Source organism: Trichomycterus rosablanca, chromosome 23, assembly GCF_030014385.1.
Source record: "Trichomycterus rosablanca isolate fTriRos1 chromosome 23, fTriRos1.hap1, whole genome shotgun sequence".
Classification (NCBI taxonomy): Eukaryota; Metazoa; Chordata; class Actinopteri; order Siluriformes; family Trichomycteridae; genus Trichomycterus; species Trichomycterus rosablanca.
Window position 1 is genome coordinate 9,627,995 of NC_086010.1, and position 16,590 is coordinate 9,644,584.

Sequence of the window (16,590 nt, forward strand, 5' to 3'; positions counted from 1 at the left end):
TTATTATTATTATTATTTATTTATTTATTTATTTATTATGATGCATTTTCTCCCCATTTTCCTCCCAATTTTCCACTCAATTTTGTCTTCCGCTGCTACCAGAGATACCAGATTGCATTTGAGGAGAGCACGTCGCTGTACACGCCTCTTCCGACACGTGTACAGCCCTCCTCTTCTCGCCCCTGCTTTCTGCACGGGCGTCTCTTCCGCCAATCAGGGTCCTTACAAAGCGTATGACACACATAGTCCGGCCCCCACCCGGAGTTCAGAAACTCGGTGCTGGTGTGCGAGCGGAATATCCCGCTGCCCCACCTGGGTGCCTGGATCCCCGATTTTTTGCAGTTGAGGTGGGTATATTGCTGCTCACGCTTCCTCCGACCTGCGAGCAGCCCTTAACGGAGCCCTTTTTCTACCCATGCACTTTTGCACAGGCGCCTCTATACGCCAATCAGAGTCCTTACACAGCGCTTGAAGACCCCGCCCACATAGTCCGGTCATCCCTCCCTGCAGGCACTGCCAATTATGTCCGCCGACCAGTGGCAATGCCAAGTTTCGAACCGATGAGTTCAGAATCTCGGCGCTGGTGTGCTAGTGATATATTCCGCAGCGCCATCTGTGCTCCCAGACCAACTAGGATTAATTAAGTTCAATTTATATATCATCTTTCGCATTACAAAGCAAATATTAGATGAAAGACACATAACAACAATAAAGAAAAGCACACAACAAGGCTAAGACATAAAGGAAGAACAATAATGTGCAGTAAAGAGACGTGTGCACGGGGGTACTGTCATGCTGGAACATGAAGGAGCCTTCCCTAAACTGTTGCTGCAAAATAAGAAGCATATAACATTCTTTATATAATCCATTGGTTCCCAAGTATTGTCCATATAGTGTATATAATAAAGACATACTGAATATTAATGCCTTTTGGTTAACTGCATGGTCAGGTGTTTACATACTTTTGGCCATATAGTGCAGCATTTATTTCAGCTAGAAATCATGCTACTTGTAGTCAGGTTTGCAAAATTCTTCTTACTCAGCACTGCTGATAGCAACACTGGCTGAGTGAAACGCAGAAATAAAAGCTTCTGTTTCCTGTACACTTCTAATCTGTAGACAGCACAGGTAGGTCTCAGTACTCCAGTAAGTCAGCAGATTTATTCTAGGATTACCTTACTGTCCCCTAGGTATATACTATGCCAAACAGAGAAAAAGAATAAGAAAAATAGCAAAACAATAATACAGATGGGCAAAAAAGTAAGAAAGTAAGTAAATAAGGAAGAGCAAGAACTCTAAAAGTAAATAAAGTTTAAGAGAGAATATACATAACAAGGGACAGAGGCTCTGATGGAGAGTCTCGGCTCCCCATTATACATCTGAGGTGCTGGTAGATGAGACTCATATTTATGAGGGAGGTAGTCTCAGTTGTTGTTACAGGACTCTCACTTACTAGGAGAACCATATTCTGAGCTAGCGGAATGATTCCGGACCAAGTTCTGAACCTGCTTACGCTGACCAATGATGGAGTTCTGAATCTCTATGGCTAACTAGACTCTGTCCAAATTCTGCTGGATCAACGAACGACTGAGTCTATCTTTAACAATGTTTGTGGGATAGTCCATGCCAGACCGTGAGAGCCTAACAAACATCTACAACCAAATGGCATCAGCCCTCTGAAACTCTACAACACTGATCAATTAACAAATCGACTAAGACAGGGTCAAGCGACCCACATTTTGTCCATGATTTTTACCACTACCCAGGCAACACATTAAAACACATCGCATTTATCAAAACATCAAACCAAAACACAAAATAAAAAATACTTAATTAATGAAAACGGTGGCAATCTGGTCCAACTGTGGATTACAAGGTGTAATGCAAAGCCTCCACAAGAGGGCATTTGTGTACAAGTTAATTTTATAATCATGTGTCCCACCCAAGAGTTTAAAAAACCATGAACTAAGACACAAAGGCCCTGGGAGTAACATAAAAGTAGCAACGTGGTTGGATGCAATATGCCAGCTACTCAATCCACCAATGTCCAACAACACAACAGCAGACCAATTACCTTTTCCAGATTTATCATGCAGCATGCATAGACTCAGTTCAGAGCTTAACTAATTAACTGTTAACAGCGGGGAAAATAAACTAAGACGCAATGTAGCAATGCGATTGGATGTAATACGCCAGCTACTCAATCCACCAATGTCCCACAACACAACAGCAGACCAATTATCTTTCCCCAGATTTATCATGTAGCATGTATAGAGACATCAGAGAGCTTAACTTCAAGTGTGGCCCTTGAATCCCACTGAAATTAGCCAACTTCAAAGCCAAAAAACTATTGTGACCACGTCTTTGGTGAGGACAAAAACCAGACAATTAGACAGAGAAAAGCAAAGGATAGATGTGCGACGAGGTTAAACGTCTAAATCACTCTAGTTGCTCCCTCACAGCACTCTCTCCGCTAGCATGCTGAGCCATCCCACCACTGGCACAAAACCAGCTGTCACAGTCACAAGGCACACATTTATCCTCCTGACTTAAACTTCCTAGGGTGCTGTGATTAGGGGTGATGTGCAGAAGAGCAGTGAGAGAGCGGCGCTCTCAGACATGCACTTAAATGCATGCCATTTGTCTAGGAGACGATGGATACCTGCACCTTGTGTTTGTCACGAGAAACCGAGAGTGTACGAGAGTGCCAGATTAGCCCAGCTGGCTATGGTTTGGAGAAATGCGATATGCACAGTAAGGTATGTCAATGCATTTTGTCAGGAAGCAGAAAAAGAACATCAGCCTGAACATTTTACGGATGTTTAAACCCACTGATTTGTTCCCAACACAAACAACACCTTGTTGAAGAATTAAAGAAGACACCTTACATTTTCTATAGAAGTGCAATGCATCAATCTAAGAAAAAAGGGGCTACAAGGGGTTACAAGAACCACAATCATGAGCCATTATGTCCATATGAAGCACTAATGTAGCTAACCGAGATTGGCAGGCTTGCTAAAATGTCTCAAGAGGCTCAGCAACAACTTATCCAAAAATACCCTTCCTTAAAAAAGGCTCAGTGTTCCTGATTACAATCTGAAAGAGAACAGACAACAATTGGATTCAGAGAGGTAATCAAAAGGAAAATGCAAATCTAAGAAACACATAAACTGATCAGCCATAACATTAAAGCCACCTCCTTGTTTCTACACACTGTCCATTTTATCAGCTCCACTTACCATATAGAAGAACTTTGTAGTTATACAATTACTGACCGTAGTCCATCCTGCTTTCACCCTGTTTTTCAATGGTCTGGACCCCCACAGGGCCACCACAGAGCAGGTATTATTTAGGTGGTGGATCATTCTCAGCACTGCAGTGAAAATGACATGGTGCTGGTATGAGTGGATCAGACACAGCAGCGCTGCTGGAGTTTTTAAATACCGCGTCCACTCACTGTCCACTCTATTAGACACTCCTACCTAGTTGGTCCTCCTTGTAGATGTAAAGTCAGAGACGATCGCACATCTATTGCTGCTGTTTGAGTTGGTCATCTTCTAGACCTTCATCAGTGGTCACAGGACGCTGCCCACGGGGCGCTGTTGGCTGGATGTTTTTGTTTGGTGGACTATTCTCAGTCCAGCAGTGACAGTGAGGTGTTTAAAAACTCCATCAGTGCTGCTGTGTCTTATTCACTCATGCCAGCACAACACACACTAACACACCACCACCATGTCAGTGTCAGTGCAGTGCTGAGAATGATCCACCACCTAAATAATACCTGCTCTGTAGTGGTCTTGCGGGGGTCCTGACCATTAAAGAACATCATGAAAGGGCGCTAACAAAGCATGCAGAGAAACAGATGGACTACAGTCAGTAATTGTAGAACTACAAAGTGCTCCTTATGTGGTAAGTGGTGGTTTTAATGTTATGGCTGATCGGTGTGTATATATTGTTGGTGACTGCTGCCATGTAAACAATGTATTGCATTCTGCATGTTACAAAACAAAGTGGATTTGTAGTAAGAAATAAAAGTGCTAGACTGGCCTGCCTGCAGTTCAAATTAGTTTACTATTAAAATGTAAGGTGCATTGTGACAATAAAGACCCTGCACTGTTAAGCAGATGAAATTCTACTTGTTTAACTACAAATTCTGGTGTCCTTAGTTCCCAAACAATTACAAAATTATCACAGTAATAAACATGCTCCTGTCCCATCTCATTTAGAACAAGTGTATATAAACTAAAAATAAGTTAATACATTTGATTAGCTGAAACAGTAAATATGTTGTCCTGGTACAGTTTTAATTAATACGGCCAAAAAAGATTAACAAATCATTGCCCCACTGCCCCAGCTTATTTTACAATGCAAACATTTGTCAACATGTTGTAAAGCACAAAACATCTGGACACTAAATCAATACACACACCTCGCAACATGACAGCCGGACGGGTGAGAATCTGGGTTTGTCGGACCATATTGGCAGGAGAATGCGCCCTGAGAAAGTGTAGAGAGGGAGGAAATACTGAATCGTCTACGTCTGTTTTTTTGATGGTCCGGCCTGGGCCCTTCAGTTCCACTGAATTGAATTCTTAAGGGCGTAGCAATCAATAACATCCGAGCTATTCCTTTTAGAGAATGGCAATGCCCCTGTGCATCGAGCGTGGAACGGATTGCTGAGTTTAGCCGGCTGTCTTGCCGGCACATAATCTTGACCTAAAACCGTATTTAACACATTTAGCTGAACTGCATCGCTGAGTGAATAAAAGCAAAGCCCTGCAGTCATGTTTCAAAATGAACTAGAAAGACTTCTCAGAAGGAATGATGCTTAAGCAGCGAAGGAAAGCCGACCCAAATAATACGTTTTGGTGTCATGTTTGTATCAGGTGTCTATAAAAGTTGTCTCATGCACTGTGTCTACATCATTTATATAATGGAATTGGCTAGTATGCTAGAAGCCAGTGTGGGCACCATATAACAATAGGGGTCCTGGCTTTAGTCATTGCCTCTTCTGACTGTTTGAGAGAAATTTTGCCTCCTTTCCCTGTGTTCATGTGTTTCCTACAGATACTATGGTTTACACATTTCCTTTTACTTCAATAGTTTAACACTTAGCTGTACACTTCAAAACTTTCAGCAACTTTAAAGTAGTGATTACGATCAACTTTAAAGTAAACTTGTCGGTTCAAAACTTAGCTCTGCCATCCGACAGGCTGGATGGCTACACGAACAACGATTGGCTGTTGTTCATACAGGGTGGGATACAATTACAACCTCTGCTGGCTGGTTGATGCGTCGAGGAATAATGCTGATCAGAGTGTAGCTCTCCGTACACAAACTTGATCCGCATATCAACTCGCCTCGTGCAGGTGAATAGATGCAGTCGGCTACTGCACACGTGTCGGAGGGGGCGTGTGACAGTCTCACTCTCAATCAAGAGTGGAGATCAGCATCGGTAAAGAGAAAGCATAATGCAAAAAAAAAAAAAAAGGCAGCAGAATGGCACCCCAACATGTCTAAATGTACCCCAACATGTCTAAATAATGTCTAAAGTAAAGACTTCAACATTACCAAAAAAGAAACGGTTAAAATAGAGACTAAGGCTCCATATATGATTACAGTATGACATTAAAACTGTAATAGCAGGTTTTTTAACAAACAAAATTAGGGTTTCTATTTTATTTAAATAAAAAAAGAATTATTATTATTATTATACTATTATTATTATTATTTAGATTATTATTATTATTTACGTTATTATTATTATTTAGATTATTACTATTATTATTATTATTATTATTATTATTTATATTATTATTACTATTATTATTATTATTTATATTATTACTATTATTAATATTATTACTATTATTTATATTACTATTAATATTATTATTTATATTATTACTATTATTATTATTATTATTATTATTTATATTACTATAATTATTATTATTTATATTATTACTATTATTATTATTATTATTTATATTATTATTACTATTATTATTATTGATATTATTACTTTTATTAATATTATTACTATTATTTATATTACTATTATTATTATTATTTATATTATTACTATTATTATTATTATTATTTATATTATTACTATTATTATTATCATTACTTCTATAATTTTTATTATTATTATTATTTATATTATTATTATTACTATTATGTTGTGGTGTCCAGCTTACAAATATTTGGGACATGCATAACTCACCACAGTGGCAATTTTGCTTTAGACACCTGTTGCATCTTATTAAATCCTAACTAGCAGATTGATTAATCTTCCTGCAGGTTAAGAAAATGCAGGGAAACTAATGCTCCATTGCAACACAGATAAATAAATAACATCATACAGCAACAAGTCCAGAGGTTAAGCCTTGAAAAGCTCTTCAGGCCCAGTCAGTATTGTCTAACAGAGGACTCTGGTGGCAGACAGAAAAATATCAATCCCTACTGTGACCTAATATTATAAATACCTGTCCTAACAAACAAGATCAGCCAGTAAGCATAGGCCAGTAACCATAGGCCAATCATTTCTAATATTACTGGTATATGTATAACTCTTTGGGGTGGTTCTTCACATCTTCAATCTAAGCCTGAGTTTGAAGAGGGTGCCAGTCCTATGGAAAACTTCCTGCTTGGTTCCAGTGCCTAAGACTGCGCACCCCAGGGAGCTGAATGACTTCAGACCCGTGGCCCTTACTTCACATCAAATGAAGACTCTAGAGCGGATTATACTCAACCACCTTCAACCGATAGTGGACACAACGCTGGACCCCCTGCAGTTTGCCTACAAAACTGGCATTGGTGTAGAGGACGCAGTCATCCACCTGTTACACAGATCCCTCTCACACCTCGACACCCCTGGGAACACTGTGAGGGTCATGTTTTTCGACTTCTCCAGTGCTTTCAACACGCTACAACCATCACTACTTGGAAAGAAGCTGGAGGTAGCTGGAGTTGACCGTCCCCTCACCGCGTGGACGATTGATTACCTCTCCAACAGACCACAGTACGTGAGGCTTCAGGACTGTGTGTCCAACGTAGTGGTTAGCAGTACAGGGGCACCGCAAGGGACTGTCCTCTCTCCATTTCTTTTTTCCGTATACACCTCAGACTTTCAACATAACACACAAGACTGTTTCCTGCAAAAGTTCTCGGACGACACAGCCATTGTTGGATGTTTATCTGACGGGAACGAACAGGATTACAGGAGTATCATCAAGGACTTTGTTACCTGGTGTGAACTGAATGTGCTTCATATTAACACCAGCAAAACTAAAGAACTGGTGATCGACTTCAGGAAAAAATCACATCACTCCACACCTGTGAGCATTCAGGGTTTGGACATTGAGATGGTGAAGGAGTACAAATACCTGGGAGTTCACCTCAATAATAAACTGGACTGGTCTAGCAACTCGGATGCCCTATATAGAAAGGGCCAAAGTCGCCTCCACCTTCTGAGGAGACTGAGGTCTTTTGGAGTGTGCTGACCACTGCTAAGATCCTTTTATGACACTGTGGTAGCATCAGCCATCTTCTACGGAGTGGTGTGCTGGGGTGGTGCAATATCGGAGAGAGACAGAAAAAGACTGAACAAGCTAATCAAGAAAGCGAGCTCTGTCTTGAACTGTCCTCTCGAACCTGTAGAGGAGGTGGGAGAAAGGAGGATGATAGCTAAGCTGTCATCCATCCTGGACATCACCACACATCCACTACATGAGTCTGTAGGAGACCTAACAAGCTCCTTCAGTACCAGACTCCTCCACCCCCTGTGTAAGAAGGAGCACTACTGCAGGTCCTTTATTCCCGCAGCCATCAGAGCTTACAACAATAATAATATACAGTGGGGTCAAAAAGTATTTAGTCAGCCACTGATTGTGCAAGTTCTCCTACTTAGAAAGATGAGAGAGGTCTGTAATTTTCATCATAGGTACACTTCAACTATGAGAGACAAAATGAGAAAAAAAAATCCAGGAAATCACATTGTAGGATTTTTAAAGAATTTATTCGTAAATTATGGTGGAAAATAAGTATTTGGTCAATAACAAACAAGCAAGAATTCTTGCTCTCACAGACCTGTAACTTATTCTTTAAGAAGCTCTTCTGTCCTCCACTCGTTACCTGTATTAATGGCACCTGTTTGACCTCGTTATCTGTATAAAAGACACCTGTCCACAGCCTCAAACAGTCAGACTGCAAACTCAACCATGGCCAAGACCAAAGAGCTGTCGAAGGACACCAGGAAGAAAACTGTAGACCTGCACCAGGCTGGGAAGAGTGAATCTACAATAGGCAAGCAGGTTGGTGTGAATAAATCAACTGTGGGAACAATTGTAAGAAAATGGAAGACATACAAGACCATTGATAATCTCCCTTGGGGTCAAGATCTCATCCCGTGGGGTCAAAATGATCATGAGAACGGTGAGCAAAAATCCCAGAACTACATGGAGGGACCTAATGAATGACCTGCAGCGAGCTGGGACCAAAGTAACAAAGGCTACCATCAGTAACACACTACGCCGAGAGGGACTCAAATCCTGCAGTGCCAGGCGTGTCCCCCTGCTTAAGCCAGTACATGTCCAGGCCCGTCTGATGTTTGCCAGAGAGCATATGGATGATCCAGAAGAGGATTGGGAGAATATCATGTGGTCAGATGAAACCAAAATGGAACTTTTTGGTAAAAACTCAACTCGTCGTATTTGGAGGAAGAAGAAAAACCCAAGAACACCATACCTACTGTGAAGAATGGGGGTGGAAACATCATGCTTTGGGGCTGTTTTTCTGCAAAGGGGACAGGACGACTAATCCGTGTTAAGGGAAGAATGAATGGGGCCATGTATCGTGAGATTTTAAGCCAAAACCTCCTTCCATCAGTGAGAGCATTAAAGATGGAACGTGGCTGGGTCTTCCAGCATGACAATGATCCCAAACACACCGCTCGGGCAACGAAGGAGTGGCTCCGTAAAAAGCATTTCAAGGTCCTGGAGTGGCCTAGCCAGTCTCCAGACCTCAACCCCATAGAAAATTTGTGGAGTCCGTGTTGCCCAGCAACAGCCCCAAAACATCACTGCTCTAGAGGAGATCTGCATGGAGGAATGGGCCAAAATACCAGCTACAGTGTGTGCAAACCTGGTGAAGACTTACAGGAAACGTTTGACCTCTGTCATTGCCAACAAAGGTTATGTTACAAAGTATTGAGTTGAACTTTTGTTATTGACCAAATACTTATTTTCCACCATAATTTACAAATAAATTCTTTAAAAATCCTACAATGTGATTTCCTGAATTTTTTTTTCTCATTTTGTCTCTCATAGTTGAAGTGTACCTATGATGAAAATTACAGACCTCTCTCATCTTTCTAAGTAGGAGAACCTGCACAATCAGTGGCTGACTAAATACTTTTTGGCCCCACTGTATAATAATATCACTCATTCCTAATCTTTCATGTTGGGTGTAATAACAAGTGCAATATGTAACCTATTCACAATAAGTGCCATAACTTAATATATTTTGCATATTTTTAATGTATATATTATTTTTTAGATATTTTATAGAGTAAATAACTACACACTATGTGTGCAATATTTTTTACTTAGTTGTATTTCTTGTATTCTTGTCTTCATACTGCTGTAACAAGTTAATTTCCCTAAGGGGATCAGTAAAGTCTTATCTTATCTTATCTTATGTAGACTGGCAGAAAAGATGGACTACAATACAAGGTGCAGATGACCAACAGTGCTGGTTCTAATAATCAGCACTTCTGAAGCAGTCTCTTCACCTCAATATGTGTTAGTATGTTGTAACTGAAGGGTTTCCTTTTTTAAAGTGGCCTCATTTGTCAGCTCATTGCTGGCTTCACTGATGACCTGCACTTTCTTTCTATTTGTTTCTATTCTCTTTCTTTCTGCTGGCACTTATGTCGGCATTCTTTATATTTTTTTTGTGAAGCACACCCGGTAATGTGGCACTCCTTTCAACTATGTCCCTTTTGACTGTCAAGAGAATACAGCCTCCAGCTTGCATCCAAGGAGGACATGGCGGCACTCCTATACGTAAACCTTATAAAAGAATCTAGGCTGGAATCAACTGGTGTTAGTCACTGGAGTGGCAGTGCTGCAGAAGTTTAACTTATATAGCTCTTTTGGGTCACACATTGGTGAACTGAGTAGCTGGTGTTTAGATGACAATCTGGTTGTCCTTTTTTTTTCTCTATAACTTTAATCCTCTCTCTGCTCAGGGCAGCGGATTCTGGTTTTTGGTTGTTGTTTTAGTTTATTACTTTTGGTATATAAAATAAATTATGTATTTTGTTACAGGATTTTTTCCTATATGGCAAAATAAATAACTAAAAAAAATAAAAGAGGATGTATTCTGATACTAATGCATATGGTCTTGAAACAGGATGTCTAAAAATGTCATGGTCAGGTGTCCACATGTATTTTGCAAATTGTGCAACTTGTGTAACTTTCCACTTGAAGAAGGGTTACATTTATTTCTAACAGAAAGGACAGGAACAGGATGGAAAACAGACACCGCCTCCTGTTTGAGCTTCATATCCAGTTGGCAATACAGGTGGCAGCTGGAGCTCAGTGGGATGCTGGGTAATGAGGCGGTGCTGAGAACATCAGCTATTTCCAAACACACACACACACAGTTTAGGAAGCTAGTAATTTTCTGGGCTGCAGTGTTCATGTACCTCTCATGTGGTATTATTGCTCACTGTGTTATTAGACTTGTAAACTCTATGAAATATTATTATTTATTTCATTCATTAATTTTCATCAAGTGCTTTGTTTCCCAGTGAGAAATAAAGGGAACATTCTGGAAACACTGGGCGTAAATGCGAATTGCCCTAGACAGGGTGCCATCCCTCTTAGAAGCAGCCGATTACGCCTGTGTAAACGCCCAGCCAGCTGATAGCACCTCTGAGATTCAAAACAGGATCTCAGTGTTGGTGGGCTAGCATTACAGACAGACGTGCCACCTAGGCACTTCAGATTACTGATACACTGTAAGTCAAAAAAGGGACCTCTGTACTCACTGCCCATAATGTTGGCAAAAATTGGAGCATTATAAAGAATCCCTACAGCCTTCCTCCCTCGGACGAGCCAACCATTGTGCTTATAGATATCTGGCCAGCAGAATCCGAGATATAGGGTCTAGTCGAAAACCTAGTGAGCTACCATGCAGTCTTGCAGCTGCCAGTAGAGAGGATTCTAATAAGTCATCGTCAGGTTATTTGGGCGCTACTTAGACAGCGATTCCAGTTAGCCTCATGCCATTCAAACCAATGGGATGAGGTGGCACAACGCCAGCATGCCAGCTAACATCTCCTTCTGTGTACCGAAAACTGTTAAATTGCAGCTGACAAGCCCGAATTTGCAAATAAATCACACTTGAACATGTTTAAACAAATAAAAAATCAATGACAATTTATTTATGTCTAAAAAATTACTCAGTTTGTTGCCTCATGCAGGTGAATAGATGCACGTGTCGGAGGGGGCGTGTGTCAGTCTCACTCTCCTCAATCAGGGGTGGAGATCACCATCAGTAGAGAGGAAGCCTAATCAAAAGGGTAATTGGATACAACTCGATTGGGAGGAAAATTGGGGAAAATTTATTTAAAAAAAAAACAAAAAAAAAACAACAAAAAAAACACAGGTATAATGTTTAAAGTAAAAACTTCAACACAACAACAAAAAAACGGTTGAAATAGAGACAAAAGCTCCATATGATTTCAGTATGACATTAAAATGGTAATAGCAGTTTTTTATAACAAACAAAATTAGGGTTTCTATTTTATTTAAATACAAAAGAATTATTATTATAATATTATTATTATTTCTATTATTATTATTATTATTTCTATTATTATTATTATTATTTCTATTATTATTATTATTACTATTATTATTATTATTATTATTTCTATTATTATAATTATTATTATTATTTCTATTATTATTATTATTATTTCTATTATTATTATTTCTATTATTATTATTAGTATTATTTCTATTATTATTATTAGTATTATTTCTATTATTATTTTTTTTATTATTATTTCATTATTATTATTTATATTAATTAGTCATCGTCAGGTTATTTGGGCGCTACTTAGACAGCGATTCCACAGTTAGTCTCATGCCATTTAAACCAATGGGATGAGGTGGCACAACATGCTAGCATATCAACAAAACCTCCGTATACCAAAAACAGTTAAATTGTTGCTGACAAGCCCGTCTTTGCAAATAAATACACTTGTACATGTTTAAACAAATTAAAAATCAATGAACATTTATTTACGTTTAAAAAATAGCTCGGTTTACTGCTCTACATCTGTCAGCCATATTTGTAATGGGATTTGGATTGCCTTCACCACTAAGGAAGCCTCGTTTTTCAGTCAAAATACCATTCAAATGTAAGGTACCTTACTAGGCAGCATTTTAAGGTATCTAAGAATTCAAACAGCCTTCTTCTTGGGAGCGCATAGAATGACATAAAATGCGTCTATGTAGAGAGCTCACTAGGTTTCCAAACACACCCATAAGCACTTGAGGACTGGCGTTCTTTACCGCAGGGCCACCCAAACAATTCTTCTAATTTAATAATCTATTAATAAATGTTTTATATCAACTTCTCTGCGCTCTAAGGCATCTAGGATGGATCATCACACACTGGAAACATGTATTGTGGTCTGATGGAAAAAAACGGACGTCGTGTGCTCCGAACCAAAGACGAAAAGTCCAACAAGTACAACAATAGTGAAAAGGGTGGACGAATATAAACAAAGTAGCTGCTCCAACAGCTGGAATTCTTATTGAAAAAAAATTACAGTCATGTTTTACACACTTTGGTTACACAAGGTTAATCAGTTCAAGTTTAATGTTAAACACAGTCATGGACAATTTTGTATCCCCAATTCACCTCACTTGCACGTCTTTGGACTGTGAGAGGAAACCGGAGCTCCCGGAGGAAACCCCCACAAACACGGAGAGAACATGCAAACTCCACAGAGAAAAAACCCGGACCGCTCCACCTGGGAATCGAACCCAGGAACTTCTTGCTGTGAGATGACAGTGCCACCCAATGAGGAAAGATATATTTAAAGACATACAGTAACGCTATCAGATTAAAAAAATGCCTTGCACAAGTGCAAGCCAAGGACACTGTGTTCCTATACAGTGCAGATCTTACAGAGAGTTTGTTTCAGTTGTAAGAAATTGTGGATGGGGAGGGGAATGTGACACTTAAATGACTTAAAATAGATATGAAAAATCAACTTCTTATACTGCAACATGAAATTATACACCTGGTTGCAGAGGGATCTGATCATTTTTAGGATCTGTAAATACATACTTTTTTTATTTTGGAGTGTATTTATTGTAGAAATACATTGCTTTGATTTATTTTATAACACTAAAATGTCATCTATACCAGTGGTCCCAAACGACCTGGCCGTGGGTCATTTATTACTGGGTCACACAGAAAGAATAAATAATCAGAGATCGCTACAAGAGCAATTACATTTCCAATACTCTTCGGGTGTTATTGTACCCAATCACCACAAGGTGGGAGCAGCGTCTATAGTTATTCTATTTTAAATCCTCCCACCCCCGCTGGTCCGTGAAATTGCAACAGCGCCCCGTGGGCAGCGTCCTGTGACCATAGAAGATGACCAACTCAAAAAGCAGCAATAGATGAGTGATCGTCTCTGACGTTACATCTACAGGGTGGACCAACTAGGTAGGAGTGTCTAATACAGTGGACAGTGAGTGGACGCGGTATTTAAAAACTCCAGCAGTGCTGCTGTGTCTGATCCACTCATACCAGCACAACACACACTAACACACCACCACCATGTCAGTGTCACTGTAGTGCTGAGAATGATCCACCACCTAAATTATACCTGCTCTGTGGTGGTTCTGTGGGGGTCCTGACCATTAAAGGACAGGGTAAAAACAGGCTAAAAAGTATAAAGAGAAACAGATGGACTACAGTCAGTAAAGTGCTTCTGTATGGTAAGTGGAGCTGATAAAATGGACAATGTGTGTAGAAACAAGGAGGTGGTTTTAATGTTATGGCAGAGGTCATCACTGCCAAGCGATGAGGAACCCTGTTCAGCCGTTGTCCCTCCGCCTACAGACACACAGCTACGTGTGTGTCTGTGTAGGTGCCCAGACGGCTGATACTCAAGAGCTCGAGATCTCAGCGCTAGTGTGTTTGCCACTGCACCCAGATCTGTCCAAATTTCTATCCCTCGTTTAGTATAATGTACAATTTATTATCTTTCTCACTTAATAGGTCACATAATCCCGACAGTGTGACGTCAAAGAGGATAAAAGTTCATTGTTAGTTATCATGCAGGCTGCAAATAAAGCATTTAAACTACAGCTCTGGCTCATTATGGAAGCCACTTAATGAGAACATTGCTGTTTTACGCCCCATTAAAGTAATGGTTTGGCAAACTATTAAATGTGTGATTTAGTTTAAATGTGTATAAATTGTAAAGCTACCGTGTGGAACTTTTCTCATTCTGCTAAAAGAGAGAACGTGTTTATGATTTTAAACCTGCCTTTGTATCTCTGAACTGTACTGCTCTTAGATAAAATTCTATACACCCACAATCCAACACAATCTTTGAAACTTTAAAGACACAAAATGCAGCCATCTAGCAGTTTCTTAACACTATAAACTTTACCTTTTTCCACACAGATGCTGGACTTCTACACATGTATTTAGAGTGGAGTTATGCATGTTTAGCACTAAGTAAGAAGTTATAATAGAAATAAATGATTTACACCAATCAGGCATAACATTATGACCACCTTCCTAATATTGTGTCTTCCTTTTGCTGCCAAAACAGCCCTGACCCGTCAAGGCATGAATTCTGACTCCTTTCTATCAGAACCAGCATTAACTTCTTCAGCAATCTGAGCTACAGTAGCTCGTCTGTTGGATCGGAGCACACGGGCCAGCCTTCGCTCCCCAAGTGCATCAATGAGCCTTGGCCGCCCATGACCCTGTTGCCGGTTTGCCACTGTTCTTTCCTTGGACCACTTTTGATAGATACTGACCACTGCAGACCGGGAACACCCCACAAGAGTTGCAGTTTTGGAGATGCTCTGACCCAGTTTTTCCTGCTTCTAACACATCAACTTTGAGGATAAAATGTTCACCTGCTGCCTAATATATCCCACCCACTAACAGGTGCCATGATGAAGAGATAATCAGTGTCATTCACTGCACCTGTCAGTGGTCATAATGTTATGCCTAGTCGGTGTACAAGATGTTCTGGGTTTACATTAAACCATTAAGGTGGGTTGTGCTGTAAATTGTAGCTTCCATTTATTCTATCATTTAATTAATATTTAATTGTGTAATATAATGACGTGAAATGAGGCATTCGCTTAAATTTACCTGTTTTTGGCTCCACGGAGAAATACGGCTGCCCATGAATGACGCTGTACACAACTCTTGCGCTGTGGCCATATGTAGGGTCATCTGCATCTGTTGCTGCCACCTGGATAACCATGGTCCCTTTAAAAAGAAAAAAAATCAGTAGTCATAAAATGATTATTTCTAATGCAGTCCTAAGAAAAAGTAACGTTAAATGGACAGGGTCAAAGAATCAACTGATCTCACACTGATCTCACACTTAAATAAATAAATAACCCATTTGTAAATGAATTTCTACAGATTTTTGTCTGGTTTTTTTTGTATTTATAAGGACTTCTCAAAATCCAATTTTCAAAAAACCTTAACTGAACTTTAATTTAACTGACAAAAGAACAAAGAAATGACTTTTAATGTTTCGGGTGACCAACTTAATTGTATTTTGTAAATAAGTTTGGACTTATTGCGTGCAAAAGACCTGGGGTGGGAAAATATTAAAAACCTTCTACAGTGAGCAGGTGAGTTGGTAACAGGTGAGGGAATCATAAAGGAATCATGAGTGAATTGGTAACAGGTGAGGGAATCATAAAGGAATCATGAGTGAATTGGTAACAGGTGAGGGAATCATAAGTGAATTAGTAACAGGTGAGGGAATCATGAGTGAATTAGTAACAGGTGAGGGAATCATGAGTGAATTAGTAACAGGTGAGGGAATCATGAGTAAATTGAAAACAGGCGAGGGAATCATAAAGGAGTCATAAAGGCATCATGAGCGAATTAGTAACAGGTGAGGGAATCATGAGTGAATTAGTAACAGGTGAGGGAATCATAAGTGAATTGAAAACAGGCGAGGGAATCATAAAGGAGTCATAAAGGCATCATGAGCGAATTAGTAACAGGTGAGGGAATCATGAGTAAATTGAAAACAGGCGAGGGAATCATAAAGGAGTCATAAAGGCATCATGAGCGAATTAGTAACAGGTAAGGAAATCATGAGTAAATTGAAAACAGGCGAGGGAATCATAAAGGAGTCATAAAGGCATCATGAGCGAATTAGTAACAGGTGAGGGAATCATGAGTGAATTAGTAACAGGTGAGGGAATCATGAGTGAATTGAAAACAGGCGAGGGAATCATAAAGGAGTCATAAAGGCATCATGAGCGAATTAGTAACAGG

General features: G+C 39.7%; 1 protein-coding gene across 1 annotated transcript in view; it reads right to left on the reverse strand.

Annotated features, from left to right (window-relative positions):
- The window catches only part of LOC134300778 (cadherin-7-like), a 119,296-nt gene that overhangs the window by 48,884 nt on the left and 53,822 nt on the right, over positions 1–16,590 (reverse strand). Inside the window, exon 4 of the mRNA XM_062985200.1 lies at positions 15,439–15,558. Within this exon, the coding sequence (XP_062841270.1) occupies positions 15,439–15,558 (120 nt within the window). The remainder of the gene's footprint in view (positions 1–15,438; positions 15,559–16,590) is intronic.